At 35.0% G+C, this 19444-nt stretch overlaps 1 protein-coding gene across 4 annotated transcripts; it reads right to left on the minus strand.

Annotated features, from left to right (window-relative positions):
* Positions 1–7730: 7730 nt before the first annotated feature.
* LOC110452132 (serine/threonine-protein kinase RIO3-like) lies at positions 7731–17782 on the minus strand. Of its 4 annotated transcripts, none has more exons than XM_021500484.1 (11): positions 17672–17782; positions 17237–17386; positions 15857–16026; positions 15567–15674; positions 15296–15408; positions 13446–13589; positions 12746–12873; positions 12178–12363; positions 11748–11907; positions 10532–10702; positions 7731–9479 (listed from the first exon to the last, which is right to left on the minus strand). In XM_021500484.1, exons 2-11 carry the CDS (start codon positions 17362–17364, stop codon positions 9198–9200), a joined length of 1590 nt encoding a protein of 529 aa, XP_021356159.1. In that variant the 5' UTR covers positions 17365–17386; positions 17672–17782; the 3' UTR covers positions 7731–9197. The 4 variants fall into 4 exon arrangements, with proteins under 4 accessions (XP_021356159.1, XP_021356160.1, XP_021356161.1 ...); XM_021500485.1 differs by having other exon boundaries at positions 17237–17383; positions 17672–17777; XM_021500486.1 differs by lacking the exon at positions 17672–17782 and adding an exon at positions 17628–17658.
* Between the last annotated feature and the right edge of the window lie 1662 nt (positions 17783–19444).

A 19444-nucleotide genomic window follows, 5' to 3' on the forward strand; every position in this document is an offset into this window, starting at 1 on the left:
CACAACTTTACACCGATGGCTCCAAAGAAGGTGAGAAAGTGGCAGCAGCCTGCTGTACTGCCAATACTTGCACTTCAGTCCGACTACCAGACGGCGCCTCCATCTTTTCTGCTGAAGCATGCGCCATTGGTTTGGCCCTCGACCATATCGATGAACACCGCATTAAAAAGGCAATTATTTGTTCAGACTCTCTATCTGTCCTACAGAGTTTACAGTTACGAGATCCTAAAAACACACTCGTACAAAACCTTGCTCTTCGAATATCTCGTATATTAAAAAAGTCTAAAATAACTTTACTATGGATTCCGAGCCATGTCGGAATAAAAGGCAACGAATTTGCTGACAGGGAAGCAAAAAATGCATTGAATCTCGAACAAACAAATATCATACTACCATACACAGATTTTAAACCTTCTATTCGTACAGCCATTCAAAATGAATGGCAGAAACTCTGGTCTCTGGAGACCACCAACAAACTTTTTAAGATACAACCGAAACTTAAAATATCTATTCCCAGCCGGAAAGATCGTAGAGAGGAAGTTGTCCTCGCTCGGCTCCGTACTGGGCACACATATCCTACTCATTCGTACCTTTTAAAACGAGAAGATCTACCTTCATGCCACGCATGTGACACTCCATTTACAATGGAACATTTTTTAATAGAATGTTCCGATTTTAAACACATTCGTGATAACTACTTTCGAGCCCCGGATATGAAAACTCTTTTTAGTTCCGTGGACTCGAAGGCATTACTTAACTATTTGAAATACATCGGTCTATTTTATAGACTCTGATGTCTTTTAACCCACCTTATCCTATTTGACGTTATATATATATATCACATATTCCATATCATTTATTCGTTATCTGTTTTATTATTTTAACCCCTTTTTTATTTTGTATTATCTACACATACAGTGCGAATGCTTTTAAAATGAACCATTTTATCTGATTTTATCTTCGCTACTCACATGTTAGTTAAAATAAGATAAATAAATAAATAAATCGCCATGGCCCTAAATGACCACAGCCGTCGATGGGCCGTTAAACATAAACAAACAAACAAACAAGAATACCGCTGATAACATTGCTCAAAATACCGATAACACCGCATTTAATATTGCTGTAGATCGCTTAATACTTTATTTAACAGTTGTCGATATGGAACAGTTATATGCCATTTTAAATACATATTATTATTTGTCATAAAGCACTCTCTAGTTTGAAGTAAATCCCCATTATTCAAACACCTTCCAGGTTACCATGATATTTCTACTTCGTTTACTTTTGAATATAGAAAAAAGTAAAGCGTCAACAATATTCGGTAAACAATGCATAACGAACATACATGTACCCTTGTTGTATTTTTAATATTAGCCGAACGACATTTTGTTCCACAAAATTTTCTGAAGAATATTGTATCTGAAAGAGCATACATACGCTCACCTGCTGACATGGAGTTTTATTCACATGTTGCTACACCGCAAGGTATGTTACTATACCGCAAGTTTATTACTTGTATGACCAGAGTGGCTGGGTTGTTCAAGAGAATGACATGTTATCAGTCCGTTAAACTATTTTTATGAAGATATCGGCCATAATCCCTTATTATTGACTACGTAAACCTCCATATGGAAAATGTTGATAGCTAATATACAAGTTAGTTATATTCAAATAAAACATCTGAATTCCGATGATTAATTGGGATCTTTGAAAATGAATGATTAAGGTGTTGAATAAGGGCGATTATTTTTCCTTGACAGTAAACATTCCAGAGGCTGAACGTTGTTTGCCGTGAGAAAATCACGACAGACTCTGGCAACATGCGGTCGAGCATTGTCTTGCTGGAAAATTAGGTTATGACGTCTGAGAAGTGGAAGGACATGTGGTTGGAGGATCTGATCTCAGTAAACTGTTGAACTTTAACATAATTTGTTACACCGAAAAGCATAACACGGGATAGAGAAACGCCGGACTTCATTAGAAAAAAATGCATGATTAAGGAAAATAACTTAACCTGTTCTTTAGAATAGGATTGCAAGAGGGAAGGAAGTGTTTGCAACGCTCTATAACAAAATAATACAAAGGGCAGGGAAATGTAACACAGGAAAGGTTACAGGACTTATTGAACTGGCTTACCTTGAGATGTTCCAGGGGAGGAACGTATGTGAAATTGGGGCAAGCAAATATGAAATCTGCAAATGTGTTGAATTCTCTTCCTTTTGAAAAATATTCACTGTACTATGATGTATTCTCTTTCGAAATATTTCTATTGTTTGACTATGTTAAAATAATTTTCCTGATGAATATATATATATTCGTCACAAGTTGCATCAATGGACATTGCACATTCATTAAAGATTTTTTTATGTGATATATTTTTCGTCTATAGCTTAAAATAGTGATCTGTGTTGTTATACAAAGAACACATAGAAATAAATTCTTCAATGAGGATACACTTTGCACTCGTTTTTGAAAAAAAAACCACCATTTCCAATACACATCTGTTTGCGTGAAAATCACTTTATTATTTCTTAACACCAGTCTCAATAAAAAAAACTCTTTAAAGAAAAACATAGAAATAAAAAAATATCTTCCGACATACACTTCGCGATGCAGATTTGTTTAACAATATGTAATAGCATCATCCTCATAGATTAAAGGACAATGCTTACATGTACGATTCGATATCCAAATTAAGTCAGAAAATGATTCCAACAATGAAATAATATTGACAGAGGAGTGCGACATAATTATCCAACTTTGTAGTAAACATGACTGTGTAGTGGGACATTTTAAATAGGAAATGGACAATATATCTACTAACACCCTGACAGGATCGTTAGACAATCGGATTACCGAAGTACTAGTGAAAATACAGTGTTGCTCTTGGTATTGCCTCCACTACTAACATATATTATTTAAAATGTTTCAAAAATGTCAGTGACAAGAACACTTGGATTACAACACCAACGTCCCCAAACCCTTCGAAAAAAAAACCACCAACACTTTTTGGAAAGTTTTAAACACAAACCAGTCGTTGTTTGCAGGTCGGTATTGTGACGTACTTACCACAGAAAATCATCTCGGTCGCTTGAAGTGTTCGTCGAATCTAATAAATAACTGGTATTTTGACTGAAATATAAATGCATATCAATAAATAAATACGCCATCAATAAACCATAATTCAATATTTGAATCTAATTTCAAAATATTTTCTCAGATGTTTAAAACAGATATAATTTTTAAATTAATAGAAAATATTTATAAACGCCATCACTAGACCATAATTAAATATTTGAATATAATTTAAAAATATGTATGATGTTGAAAATTGATATGATTTTTTCTGTCAATGAAAAAGGGTTCAGACTACAATTTATATGTGGTTTCGTCGGTTCATTCCTTCAAACTTACTGTACACCGGTTACGTGAAAAACGACGCTAGTCCAAACACCTTTCTTTAAGTTTCTTAAAAAGTGTGATATTAACAGTTTCATATATGCGTGCGGAAGACGCAAATTGCAGCTGATAAGATACTAATTTAGCACGGTTATACTATGTAATTAAGGATAATTATGATTTACTTTTATCAGGGAGCACCGTGTATGTACTGTTGGTGAAGCAGAGACGAAATGATACTTGTGAGTATCAACATTCACGTTTTATGTTAAGAACCACCAATCTTTTTATGTTTATAATGTCGTTACGTTTTATGTTAAGAACCACCAATCTTTTTATGTTTATAATGTCGTTACGTTTTTTGTTAACCTTTAAAATGTCATTCCGTTTGTTTTAGTGGTTTCTCAGCTGAATCATAATGATGATGATGATGATGATGATGATGATGATGATGATATACAGCATTTATATAGCGCCCTATTTAATTCGCAAAATTACATAAGGCCATTTACAGTACCTGAATTATTATCGTTACATGGTTCCAAACTCACGCATAACATAGTTAACATCGTTCTTGAATTTGTCAATGGTTTTACCTTTCAAAATCACCGCTTTCCATAGGTCACAGTTAGAGATTGTTCAACACATATCAAGGATTTTGTTGTGACTTCAGACAAAGGATTGCTAGCTCCTGTAAATACCTCTAACATTTTGTACTCCTACCTGTATCGTAAAGGTAATGAATACAAGGCATACTGCAGAGTAGTTAATGCACTGCCGGATGCATCCAATGTTCCAACTTCCCAGTTACAGTCTCTTCGAGGAAATGTCGTTCCTAGTCGCAATGTCCCAAAACAGTTCAAAATACTGAAGAAAGCTCCGAGTCTGATAAACTGACAGCGATTTCAACGAAAGAGTCTATCCTATTATAGTATTAAAAACATCTGTATTTTAGGTTCCTTATTTGTTCAGCTTTCCTCTATAGTATCAAAGAGGATGAGTAAGATGTATCGAAGACGAATTTGTAGCCAGACTGGTTATCTTTTGGACTTACTGCGTCGAGGACCCTTGCTAGGTCTTCTATATCTAGTTAACTTAACAAAATAAATTGCTTTATCAACATCAAGAAGAAACTGCTGTCAGACTGGAAGAAGATTTTCACGGCAAATGACGTCATATAATAATAACGTCATTATGTGGCATCTATAAAATTCTTAATTACCCTTTGCAGAAAAGTTAGGGGTCTATTTTAGGTTAATTATTTGTTCAGCTTTCCTCTATAGAACCAAAGAGGAGGAGTAAGATGTATCGAAGACGAATTTTTAGCCAGACTGGTTATCTTAATGACAGCTCTATACCAATCATTTCTAGACAGTGTTGTCCCGGGCTGCAATGAATAATCATATCAACTGTTACAGAATGCTATTAAGTCATGTTTCGATTTTGTCAGGTTTCATGATGTATGTCCAGGTTACCATAACAACATCTATTTTTTATTGTTAAGTCAGAATAATTAAAATTAATGTCTTGTTACTCACCACTCTGATGGTTCTTACCTTGCTTTATCATACTCTTAATATTACTACCATGTCAGGTTTATTTATACGTTATAATTAGAAAATGAGGATGTTTTCTGGAAGCTTGTCCTACTGAGACTAATATTAACAAAGATTATTATTATATTTATCTACTGTATTTAAGAGTAATAAAACGTGGACCTCCCTCTCCACATCTAAAGTGGTTACTGAAGTTTATCCTAACCGGATGTGTTGATACTCCGATAGCGTTAAGATATAAAGTATATAATATTTACACATGCGAGTCCCGTCCAGAATGGAACCTGTGCTGGAAAATACCATTAGGTATCGATAAGTGTATATAACAGTTTCTCGTTACAATGAATTTGTGAACGAAACCAAATGTTGCATTGATCCTTTTACAAATAAAAATAAACAATTATAAATGAAAAACAGTTGGAAATCCAAATTGGTTTTAACTACTGTTGAAACTGAAGGGCAGGTGTGTAAAACCCCTCAAATTATGAATTTCAAAAATAAGAGAAGTACTGGGGAACCCCGTGTATCTTGCAACATGGACGTAACACACGCATCTGTGATTGCACTTTTAAAATCTAGTAACTCATACAATGTGTCCAAAAAAGATAACACTGCATCCTACTGCTGTTTCGACTTTCTTAGACTCAACGGTGATGCTAGGGGACAAAAGGGTGGTCTAAACTACTGCTGAAACAGAAGTGTAGATTTCAAAGGTTAGAGGAGTACTGGTTAATTGATTTCAAATAAACAATAAAATAGAACATAGTCACAGCACGCTCATGTCAAACACCAATATACTACTAGCTAAGTTATATAAGTATACGGAAATGAAATGGTAATACTGGCTTGTGTGTCGTTTGATGCTTTTTAAAACTATTTTCACATTAGTGATATCGAAAGTGGTAATCCTGACTTGACAAACTTGATGGCCCATCACCCCTGAGGATATCTGCTAACTATCATGAACAAAAAAACTTGTGGTTATTAGCAAAAGTTACTAACACACTATGGTCTACAAATCCTATCAGTAAGATAACTGAAAGACCATAGAGGTTTAGCCGTCAACCTAAAATTTTGACAATATCCCCACTATGTCGACGTCAGTTGAGTTGATTATTTGTACCAATTATAAGTGGTTAAAATTGGCAAAACGGAACTTAATGAAAAGCTAAAATAGTCTTTGCCAAATCAGCAGACATGACAGTTATGTATCTGAGACTTGGGTTTCGAATCGGCCAAAACGATATCACCACACCGTTACGGTGTTTTCAGTTGGTAATTTGTACAAACTTTGATTACGATCGGCGTTATGACCGAGTGGCACATTTCTACCCCGTTACAATCGGTTGCTGAAATTTTAGAAGGCAACGATTGTCAGCTATTTCGAGGCCACTGCGGCATTCTTGGATTTCCATTCTGTCAGAAACAATGTCATCAATCGTCAAGGGTCGTGACCGGACCGTTGCTTCTGATAATAATTGGATATTTCGAGTTGATATCCAAAAGAAGTCGAAAATGTCTCTGCAAATCAAGATGCAAGGATGAATATCTTCGACGTTAAATCGACCAAAATATCACCATTTGATCACTAAGAGGGGCATTCCGTGAAAATTGTTGGCCATATTTAGACGTTAACCATGAAAAAGTGGTTTTCAGAAGACCATTGCGGGTGTGATTTTGACCTAAATCAGCTTTGATTATTTGACATGTATATTGATCCTTCAAATTTCTGGGAAGTTATTAGTCTTCTTAAATCGCACAATTCCAAGGGTCAATTAAAAGCCACATGAAAAGTAAAAAGACAATAAACATCATACTAGCAATCAGAAAACTCCTCACATAGCCTGACGGACAGATGCCGTGCTGTAGCATACACTTTGTCAGATCAGCTAATACGATATCTCAGAGGAACGTAGAGTAGCACACCATGTAAAGACAACAGAATGTCGCTAGTATATGTGTTTTTTCCTCCGCTCTCTTCTTGAACAAGCATGTACAGGTACCAAATGGATCCTGCAAACCAAGTTGCAACACGATCTTTGAGGGATATTTTCTAATCTAGATTTTCCAATCCATCTCGAATTTCAGCATGCACATCTAAGCCTACAATCATAATCCCTCAATTATACTGTCAAAAACTTGCAGTAACAAGGGGTGCATGGCTATCCACATTTCCCTCACCAGTAGTGATCTCTTTATTTACCGAGATGTACACCCATCTCAGGATATAGTTCATGGTGACATACTTCTTGTACTTCGCATTCCAGGATGCACTTGCAAGCCAAATATGGTTACTTCAGGTGAAGTTTTTTAGAGGTAAACCCCAGACAATTTTTTACAAAATATAAGTTTAATCCATAGGTCACAATGACCTACTTTTTGTACTTGACACTACAGCATGCTAAGATGTACTTGCATACCAAATCTGGTTTCTCCAGGCGACATAGTAAAGATATGCCCTGGACAAACTTTTGACAGACGGAAGGAAGGAGTGCAAACCTGTAGTTCCCAGCCACCCAGGACCGGTGAAGGACTAACAAACTTTACATACAATGGTGACCATTTTGTTTTTCTGATTCACCAGTTATAATGCAGGCACAAGTACCGACGAAGTGGATCCTCATACGATATTTCATCATAAACAGATGTACCTACCCCCCCCCCCCCCCCCCCCCNCGCCCCCCTCTGATATAAAAGTACTGTGACACAATCTTGAAAGACAACAAAACAATGTCTTCGCTTCTGAATGAAATAAAAACAAAGAAGTTATAAACTGGAATAGTTTTATATTTCATTTAATCAAATAAATATGAATTCCAGAACATTGTACAACATTTTACAATGAACAAGCAACATCAAAGTATCCGACTTGATTCTGTTTCATACCATACAACGTCTTTGTATGCTCCCCAGTAAAATACCATTAAACACACACTCCATATCGGTATAAAGTCTTACAAATCTTACTCAACCTAGACACCTTATATAGATAAAACTGGGAAAAAAATCATACCAGGATAATTTACTGTCTTCTGCTTATAAACAGAATTACAAAAATACATTCAATATTTTTCATTAGACTATCTAGGTCACATTGCCACAGAGAATGTCTAAATTAAAGTCTGTTCATTCCTGGACTGTAAAGTGTGATTAAGCAACAAAAGATTCAATTAACAACTGAAGCACCAATTCAACCTCCTTCACAATTTTTATAATGATCATTTAATGGGTTCAAATATACAGCAAAGCACAGAGAAATAACATCTCTATCTGAAAATTACATGCTGTAAATCGGAATATTTTAAGTGGGTTAATTATTGCAAATTTTGCGAAAAAACCTGTAGTTTTAATATTTACACATATTTTTTTTTTGCAAATTGGGACTATTTGCAAAAATACTACTACTGTGAAAATATTCCTCTAATAATTTTTATGCGAGTTGCATTTCCGAGATAGTGGCAAGGTGTATACAGAAATAATTCAATCTTTGCGTCAACTGTGTTTATGACAATTATTTAAAGGAAAACACTAACCTATCCACCCTACACTACAACAATAGAACCTTCTAGATAATCGCTCCAGGCTTATACACCCTACAATACAACAGTAGAACCTTCTAGATAATCGCCGCAGGCTTATACACCCTACACTACTACAATAGAACCTTCTAGATAATCGCCCAGGCTAAGACTTTGCCAGCTTTTGTTCACACAATTCAGGTAATCACGGTGATTAAGATATTTTGAGGATTATTTTTTTACAGTTGATTATTTTTTACATGTTTGATTTTTTGTGAATTTGAATCTTGCGCAAAAATATTACCACAGTAAAAATATCCTAATTAATGGTAAATTGTAGCGAGAATTTGAAAAATTCAAATATTCTGATAAACATAGATAGATAGATGTGTTTAAATATTGCCATCATGAATATCGCACTGGCAGAAATTCACTGAACATTCACTGGTGGATGTTGGATCACATTTCCCTGTGTAGAAATAAAGCATGCTACTGGTTGAATCTACATGTGCATGGACTGCCTTTATCACTTGTCATTGACACTAAAATTCCTTCTGCACAAAGTCCTTTAAATAAAATCTAGCTCATCAAGATGGCTTTAACAATGAGTTCACTGTTGCGTTAAAATTTAACAAAGTCCATTCTCTGGTTAATACTGATAAAAAAGATCCTTGTGCATGTCAAACTTTCGAATTTTCTATTTTTCTCTTCTAAATGATGCTTAGTTCTCTTCCTTTTCAATATCCTCTTCTTCACTATCAGAAAATCCAACTTCTTTTAGAGCTTCTTGCCTCTCCTGTTGGGATTTGTCGAAAAAAAAGTCAAATGCAAAATGCTTGCGATCCGTTGTTGGACAGAGAAGATATTCCTCTGATTTTTCTGTGTCGTAGCGTCGTACCTGAGAGATAAAATCAGCACCCTCACCAGAGATATCTAATCCAGTCACATGATTAAACATCTCCTCTGGTGACATTACTTTGTGCACACCTCCAGAATGGAAAAACTGAAAGAAAGAAACATGAAATTAGTAATAAAGTCAAAAATAGAAATACACTGTAAAGCCTATCACATCCATTATGCATCATCAATTATTCATGAGTTCTACAAGTTACAACAAATGTAACATAATACAATTATTTTACTCATTTACCCCTAAAGACACATTAGAACTCCTCCAATTCAAAGGTTGAAATAGTTCATTTTGAAATTTCAGGGGTGAATGAGTTAATAATTCTAAACAAGCAAACAAGTATAACTATATAAATAAAGTGAAATATATCTGGAAAACATCAACCTGTCTGAATTTATGAAGTGCCTGAATTACCTATCAAAATATATCAATATTCCATCCATATTTAATATTGGCATGTCATTGACAGTTTACAACCATTCAAAAAATTTAATGAAAAATTATATTAAGATATGAGGTGTTTCAAAGGAGGCACATATGGCCTCATTAACACACAAATGATGGAACAATTCGTGTTCAGACGCGAGCCTGGCATTGGCATTATACAGTTAAGTGAAAATAAACATCCAGTTCATAAGTACTTGTAAGGCCTACATTAAATTATTGTTTGTTTCCCCTTTATCGACCCAAATCATAAAATCGTGGGTAGGTAGGGAAATTATTATATTTTTCAATTTCATTTTTATTTATGCAGTAAGAAGTAACTCAAAATTCAAACAGAATACCAGTAGTACAAGTATGATTCCTTTTTTTAAACAAGTAAAAAAAAAAGAGGAAAATGTCAATAAAAATATTTTGGGTAGGGATATTTTGGTGGGTAGGTAGGTAGGTAAAGGGGAAACAAACAATATTTTATTTTAGGCCTAACACAATTCACCATGTACACTGCTATCATATAAGAACCTCTTTTCATTGACCATGGATATTTAAGCAAGATATTGGTAATATATGTCATTACTATACATATTATGATGTTTACTAATGTCTGCTGTAATGATAAATTCATGATGGCAAAACTGGCTAAAGGTAATCTGCGGAGGAAATTTCCCGATATACAGTATTTTTTTATCAATAATGTTACTTACTTTAGAGACATTAGTACAGTCCCTGTGTAAAAACTCCATAGCTAGTGGATGTGTGGTGTCAACAGCTTGGCTGACGTCGATCACCCAGACTTTATCTTTCCACCACAGCATGTTGTATTCACTCAGATCAGCATGAACCAAGTTACATTTGTGCTGCATCGTCTTCATAAACTGTTGGAAGGGAAACAATCATATTATCTAAAACAGAGCCATACATATATATATATATATGAACCACAAAAATAATTCTATAGAGAATCAATTGACAAAACTGTTGGACCACAGGGGGATATAGTTCTAAAGTTGAGTCTACAAAGAAGATTATAAGACTCTTTCATGCCCAGGGGTGTAGAATAGGGAAATTCCACCCGAGGGGGTTTTGAAATTTGGTAAAACCCAAGGCTTTTCTAAATTTGAAAAGCCTGAGGGTGGAATTTCCCTATCCTACTTCCCTGGGAATGAAAGAGCATTTTTCTCTCATTCCAACTACCAGAATAAGTTCAGGAACCATGAAAATGCGTTTGAACTGGGTACTATTTTGAAAATATCAACTTTTCCTCTGAGCTTTTTTGACGAAAAATGAATCTATCAGTGAGACTAAGCATACCCCATATTCGCAAACAGAGTTTGCACAGGAAAAAATAATAATTTCATCTTTCTAACAAGAATGGTAAATATATCCTAAAAGGTTTTAATTTTGAACATTACGTCGCCTTTTTTGTATTGCGGCACAAGAGTTTTCCAAATTCGTGAGGTCACATCATTGTTGAGCCATTGTGATGTCACGTCACGTGAAATGGGGTGTAAGATAGAAATTTCTTACACCCCTTTCATACCCTGGACAGCTCTATCTTACAAGCACGGAAATGAGAGAAAACAGTTCCCCTGTAAGTCTTTGGGAAATCTAGTAGTTGTTCATGTCAAAGTGGTTAAGTGTGACCTTTGACCCTTCAAGCTTGAACATTCACCACCCAACATGTATTCAAGTATAGAACTTGATGTCACCATTTTCTGGTGTAAATATGGCATAAATGTGATTTACATATACACAAACTTTTGCACATGCTTTTTACTACAGAAGACTGCTTGGAGAAGCACTAACAATCGGATAACTATATACACCTTAATTCAGTGAGGCCAACTATTAACATTCTCTTAACATAGTAAGAAAATATGAAAATCTGTTTACCAACTATATAAACCTAAGTTTAAATACCTCAAGTGTTTGGTTGTAAGCATCCTCTAGATCCGCACCAGACATGAGAGCATCTTTTAGTTTGGGAGCTGGTTTTTGGTCCTCGCCAATAAATGACATAACAAGAACGTGCATTTTCTGAACCTGTACAACTGGACAGGGTAAGCCAAATTTCTTCATTCTGAAAATCAAAATATACTCTTTAGTCAACTTCAAGTGGGTCAAAACTCAATATAATCTGGAAAAACAACCACACCTCATCAATGCAGTGAGTAATTGATGTCTTTTCTTTCATTGAGTAGAACACTAAAATTACATTCATGTGTCTACGTATGTGTAAAACTTTGTCACACACTTATGTGAAAAAGGAGAAAATTAAATTGAAACAAACATGTCCCACATTACAGTATCCTATATGTATTCAAATAGTACACAATATTCTCTGAAATACCTGTTGAGGTTAGCTGTCTCCTTCATTGCCCACATTTTGATGATTTTTCTAGGATTTTGTTTCTTGAAATCGTCTTTGGAGAATCTGTGGTCTCCATGGATATATTTCTCCCTGTTCTTGAACTCATTGAGGGTAGTTTTGAACACTTTGATTGCAACTTCTTTTGGCATTGCTTCACCAGCGATCCTATCAATAAAGCAGCATTTATTTATTTAATACCATGTTATATATTTTATCCATATTGTAAAATGGCCATATATATCAAAGATGTAATGTTTTTATTTATGGATTTATTCATGAACAAATATTACTTAAAACTTCATCCAGCAAATGCATAAGCTTTGTGATTGAGATAACAGTATCGTAGAAATTTTACGGAATGAAAATCTGACTACATAATTTCAACATTACGAAGTGGTGTTCAAATTAGCAATAGCAGTTCGTGAGATAAAGGTGCCCCATAGGATCAACACTAAGGGGTCAAAATGTGCCAACGAGGAAAGGGGGACAAATTGGTCACATCAACTGCCAACATCATAAATTACAAAAGAGAAAAGAGATAACTTACTCTCCACCAAAGGCGTGAAAGACGACCGATTCCTTTCCTGTACTGATGCTGCCACTGATGGAATCGAGGACAAGACTGTTGACCATTTTGTACAGCATCAGGCGTGTACGTGGATCCATGGCTTGTTCCTGTTACAGGGAAATTTTCAATTATTATTTATTATATACAGAAATTTTTAAAATACATAATTCAAGAAATATGCAAAGGGTCCATTTTTGCTTTTTCACCTCAATAATTTTGTCATACCAAAGAATATTAATATGATTTCAGGTCAAACTTTTGCCCTACTTCAAAATGGAATTAAAAATATAACATTTCCAAATGACCTTGACATTGTTAATTGAACAGGCAAGATATTATCTCACACAATGTATAAAGAGGTCTCTTAACATGTGCTGTTTGGTGATCATGTTTATCAAACTTTAGCTAGTTTATATTAAAATTGTATAAAGACATGAGGTTTACTGAGTGTCTTTATCAATAAGAAAACTACTTAAGAAGAGTTTAAATATGAACATGATCAACAGCCTTTAAGAGATTGGGGACCTTTTTCGACAATAACATTTAACCGAATTCCTGCTTCCTTACAATGAAACAAGAGCCATAGTTTGAGACCAGTGCAAAGCACTGTCACATAACATTTCATAATGAAAAGATTGGCCAATGACATCGGTTCCTGGTTGAATTATTCTTCACTTACTGCGGTGGAGAATTCCTTTTTCTCGTGAAGTCTTTGGCTCCTTTTGTTTTCTGCGATGGAGTGGAGTTTAAGTTTATTATACACATGATTGGGTAACTTCATGTCCATGCCTTCACCATCTCCAACTTCAAACTCGGGTGGAAACTACAACCAATTACGAGGGTTAATCGTTCATACAATCACAACTCACAATATATACAGTCTAGCTGATCTTTTATCTTGTCACCACTATCATATAGTATTAACCTTAAATTGACTAAGCTGTATTCATAAAATGTCTGTGACTCATATCTTGCTGCATACATAAAATTTCCATGAGTGGTATATTGATTCAGTTACTGTATGATGATGATTTTTTTTTTTTTTTATCACATGAAAACCATGCTATTTCGATTGTACACCAATTTAATACAGATTGCTGGTTGTAATTAATATATCACGACATCCAAACATGATAATGGAATGACATCACAACCTTTCATATATGACTTTACTTGGAAGCAACATATATTGAGCCTACATAATTGTAGATGGCAGAATTTGTCCAGTTGTCTCCTTCATTATTGCCATTTTATATCATGGTCTCTTTTTTCTTTAGTGTTTTATATGTATTCCTCGATATACTGCTTACCCCTCTGCAGTGAGACAATGTTGGCACTATAACAAGGTTTTCATGTTTCTTTTTAGCGTTTTTTCTAACCAATACAACATTTTCTCTATCAAATCCAATTAATGTTGAGAATTGTTCTGTTATTAAGTATCTGAAATCATTTTTTTCAGAGCACACTAAAACAATAAATCTGAAGACTTGTTTCAAATAATAAAGATCCTACATTCGCCATGCAAATTTTACAGACACAGTCATAAGCTTAAGAAATGCTTACAGACACAGTCATAAGCTTAAGAAATGCAGATTCCATGAGATATGTTAATTGTTAAGAATGTGATTTTTACCATCAAAATATTACATTTTTTACATATTTAAAAATAGACTTGATAAACATTGGATTAATTAGGAACTTAAATATAATTACAGAGCTAATAATAATATTAATTTGAGGTTCTTATGTACCACTTTATCACAACCTAGTTCATAGGTCGTCTCAAAGTGGTTCACAAATTATTATCTGTGGTTATAGGGCCTTTGCAACCAGCCAACATCTTTCTCAACTCCATGGTGAGCATACAGCTGGTGCTGCCATTTCGGCACTCACAGCTAGCATTCTACAATTCTAGCACTACCCAACCACGTACTCATTTACAGGTAAGACTGGAACAAGTGGATGTAAAGTATCTTGCTCAAAGATGCAACACAGTGCTGCGACTTGACTTGAACCTGCAACCCTTTTTTCATGAGCCCGGCATCCTACCGTTAGACTACAGTGCCTCCACTAACATACTTTGTAAAACATGTGACGTCCATAACCAAACTTTCCTATATGACTACACATCTGGGTTTGTTTTAATATGTTGGAGTCCAGTGTAGAGGATCATACAGACCTGTATCACAAAATAAAAATAATTATTATGAATTTCTTCTTTTTTACGCGTTATAAAAGAAGAAAATAGAAATGCTATTCAAAATAAACTCTTTCAAGAAACCCTTTACCAGGTAAATAATCATTAGAGCTATTTACCCGGAATGAGCTATTAAACCTGCATTCAATTTGCGCTGAATTTTTGGCTTCGTTCATTCTGATTGGACATTGTGTTTGTCATGTTCCTTTGGAACATCTCCATTTTGTTGCTGGTATAATAAAACAGCTTTTTTATAGGTATTTTGGGAAATAGCACTTTAATGTTCCCCCTTGACATTAACTATTTCCTGAGGCGATTGATCATCACATTACCTCCATCATTCTGGATGCATTTCTCCGTCCACATACAGATGAGTCGTGCTTTGTAATCATGTCTTTGCCCTTTCCTGATACACCTTGGTGGTTAAATGTCGGTGTTTTTTTGTCTATAATAAAACATACATCTGATTAACTTAGAAATTCAGTGCCTTCTTTCTTGTTGATAACAAAGTTCAAATTGTTTTGGTAAAACAGAAAATTACAGAGTTAATGGATTCTCGTTCTAAATCTTTCAATAATTTACAAAGATAAGCTGATATCTTACCCCATTTCATTTCCACTTCATAATCGTCATCCAATTGGGGAACAATCTCATCTTCATCGTCCCGATAAGCTGGATGCAGTGTTCTGTAGTTTTCAAAGGATAATGAAACTGAAAACAGACAAGATGATATATTACTGTTCAAATATCTTAAAATAATACATTTAACCATGTTCAAACAATACTTATTCAGTGTGCACACAATATTTGAATGATATCTTTAGGCAAAAATATAAAAAGTGATGATTTAGAATCAAGAACAAAGATCCTATGAAACAAATGATATATCATACCTTTACTTTCCCCATTGTACTTCTTCTCTTTGGCCTTGACCTCCTTGTCATACTCTTTATCAAACTCCATCTGTAGTATCTGGGCCAGCATCTGGTCATTCTTAGTTTCTTCTGAGCTCATTCCTGCAGTCAGTGTGACTAAATTTATCTCTGGGTCTACCTCCGCTCCACTGTAATGTTAAATAGATCCAGTCTTACTTTAAATTCATTTCTCTGCACTGGTCATCAGTTCATGTGCGGCAGAGAAGATATCTGTGATATATGTATGTTTTAATATTATATTACCGTATATATAATACATATGTTCTGATATAGAACTAACAATCTTCATCTCTGTGGTATAGTTATTTTCCTTATTCTGGCCTCCTGGATAGATTTCGTTCATATGTTTTTTTATCATTGGTCAGTTTTGTAAGTTATCCTGTTGTCACCCTTGGGTTAGCCAACGGTCAAGGTTTTACTTGTTTTCTTTGTGTGATCGTTTTTTTGGCGCAATATTTGTCAGATACTGAATGATGTTTTGACGAAGCAGTCAAGACAAAACAGAAAATATGATTATATGTAAAAGCCTCAGAATAATGGCACTGTACCACAAATGGGGAAATTTATTTATGTTGATGGAATTTGTGTCAGGTGACAACACACAATAAATCGGAACTCTAACACCAGTGTTTGTTGATGTGTTTAATCTTCAAAATCCACCACTGCTACACATGTATTATTATTACCAGTTGTACAATAGAACATTAGAAACGAACAACAGGCCAAGAGGGCCTGTATATCTTGTTTTAAGAGGCTTCTACATAAAAAGAGTAATAACAAATTTGACTCCTGTGACCTTGAAAATATGCCAAGGAACTTTCTTTTTACAAACTTTGCAACTCTATGCCTGCCACTTTGCAAGTTATGGCAAAATATTATCACAAACAGCTACATGTACTTGGCTCTTCAGAAAGCTGATAACTACTGTTATACTGTAGTAAGAAATGATTTTGACGTTTGTATTTGTACATTGGCAAAGATAAATATATAACCTATCCATGTTTGGAAATGCTGTAGACACACTCCGTTATAATATGAATACCAAACCCAGTGAGACTATGACTAGGGAGGCTGTTCCGACGTTCTCTTAGCCCAAACACATATTTTTTAGGAGACAGTTAGCCCAAGTTTCCTCTGGCGCTGACATCAGATTTAGACATTTTGATAGATAGGTGTGATCAGACATCTATCTGTCAAAATGTCTAAGTCTGGTGTCAGGGCCATAGGAAACTCGGGCTAGGAGTTATTTGGGGAACTTTTCTCTGCAGGATATTTTCAATCAATCCCAACACCTTTGATATTACCTAATGATTATACATCCATATCGTTTTATATTACCTAATGAATTCCCATTCCGTCAAATCGGCTTTCGCTTGTAGGTCGGCTGCCAGCTGTTCACTCATGACCTCTTCGAGGGAACACGGCGCCACTGGGGCACTGGTCACTTTACCCCACGGGGAAGACATGGCTGGACCCAACTGTTGTCTGCTATAGAAATGATTATTCGAAATATCAAGTTCTTCCATTAAATTATTGTTCGCTAAAGTGACAATATCAATCCCCGCGTTAAAACTTATGATTGAATGTTCAGTTACCCCGATAAGGTTGGGATGTTTTAGCCTAATTTTACGTTCCAAATTTATCTAAGCAGTATCAACGATCTGTTTTCACAGGTTACTAGTTTGGAATAATATAAGCTTTCAGTTTGTTGGAACTAATATATACATACCACAAATCTATAAATAACCCATGGGCTGTTATTTCACCACTTACCTCAATTTCTGGATGTTGTGAAATGGCTTCGTGTTTACGTCCGACAAATCCAAACGCTATCTTCTGGCACTTGCTTTGAACGGTAATCTTACCTACCTTGTGCGAAGAGCGGCAATTTATTTTGTTATTAACCTCGTTCTGAGTTTAGTGCAACATTCTGTCATTCAGCGGCAAATTCAATCGGTTAATCTATGTAGGCAGGCTTCATAGCTGTAACCACGAAATTAGATTGTTATCTAAGTCCGTGCTGTAACAAATTATCAGGTCCATGTGTTCTTGGCTTCTAAATCCCCCCAAACACAAACATTTTCAGATTGATTAGGACAGAGACATATAAAGCCAGTACCTGACGTCAGGGACAGTATATAGAGGGGATTGGCAACTCTGCCCCACAGGTAATAGACACAACATATCCTATGCCTATATTCTAATATGTAATTAGTACTAATTACATATTAGAATATAGGCATAGGATATAATATAGGCATAGGATATGTTGTGTCTATTACCTGTGCTCTGCCCCAGTCAAGATTCTATAGCACGTCGCTTTTGTGTTTGTTCACCGAACCGCGAAGTCATCGAGAGCCCCTCTCGATCAGCCCGCGCTTGCGCACTAGCGTTAAAATCATGTCACCAATCTCGCCGAGATGGGAGTGTTTTGATAACGGTTAGCCCTGATTGGGACTGTGTATTAGTAGGTCTTCTTTTTATTCCAGGGATAGGGCTATCGTTGCCACTATGTCTAGCCTTTCGGCTGTGTTGGTGGCTATTACAACAAATCACATTTCGTAAAGCACGTTCCAGTGAAAATAATGCTAATATTGACACTTTTTGACACAAAAACAGCACAAGTTATTTGTTATTTTTTGCCATAAAAATTAGTACTACATATCAAAAAATTATTCAACTTTCTATCGCTGTAAATTTCAAAATGAAGTATTTTTGAAATGAGCTGATCCCCGACTGCAGGCGATACTTTTTTGTTGGGTTTAACATTTCCGTTTTTTAACAACACGTGTCCTTCGCTACCAGACGAGTAATTTCATCTGTGACATCGCTATCGTTCCAAGTAATGCAAATCAAATCAGGCCTACTTAACATAGAAATTACTCGGCTGTTTATTGATATTAATTGTTTTAAAAAAAATAAACGATAGTTTATAAAATTAATCAAAACAGTGAGCAGTCACCAACTACTTTCGCAATGATGATTTACGTTCCAGTGAAAAATAATGCTGATATTTACACTTTTGACACAAAAATAACACAAGTTAAATTATATTATTTGCAATTAAAATGGGTTGGGTCGTTATAAAAATTATTCAGCTTTCTATTGCTGCTAATTTAAAAAAGATCAGTCAAATATTTTTGGAGTGAGGTGGTTCACAAATATGGGGGTTTTTTTATCCCGCATTTTTGTTTACGGTTTTTAACAACACGTGTCCTTCGTTACCAGACGAGTAATTTCATCTGTGACATCGCTATAGTTCCAAGTAATGCAAATCAAATCAGGCCTACTTAACATAGAAATTACTCAGCTGTTTATTGATATTAATTGTTTTAAAAAATATAAACGATAGTTTATAAAATTTAATCAAAACAGTGAGCAGTCACCAACTACTTTCGCAATAATGATTTACGTTCCAGTGAAAAATAATGCTGATATTTACTCTTTTTGACACAAAAATAACACAAGTTAAATTATATTATTTGCAATTAAAATAGGTTGGGTCGTTATAAAAAATATTCAGCTTTCTATTGCTGCTAATTTAAA

This window comes from Mizuhopecten yessoensis, unplaced genomic scaffold (assembly GCF_002113885.1).
Source record: "Mizuhopecten yessoensis strain PY_sf001 unplaced genomic scaffold, ASM211388v2 scaffold6439, whole genome shotgun sequence".
NCBI classification, from domain to species: Eukaryota; Metazoa; Mollusca; class Bivalvia; order Pectinida; family Pectinidae; genus Mizuhopecten; species Mizuhopecten yessoensis.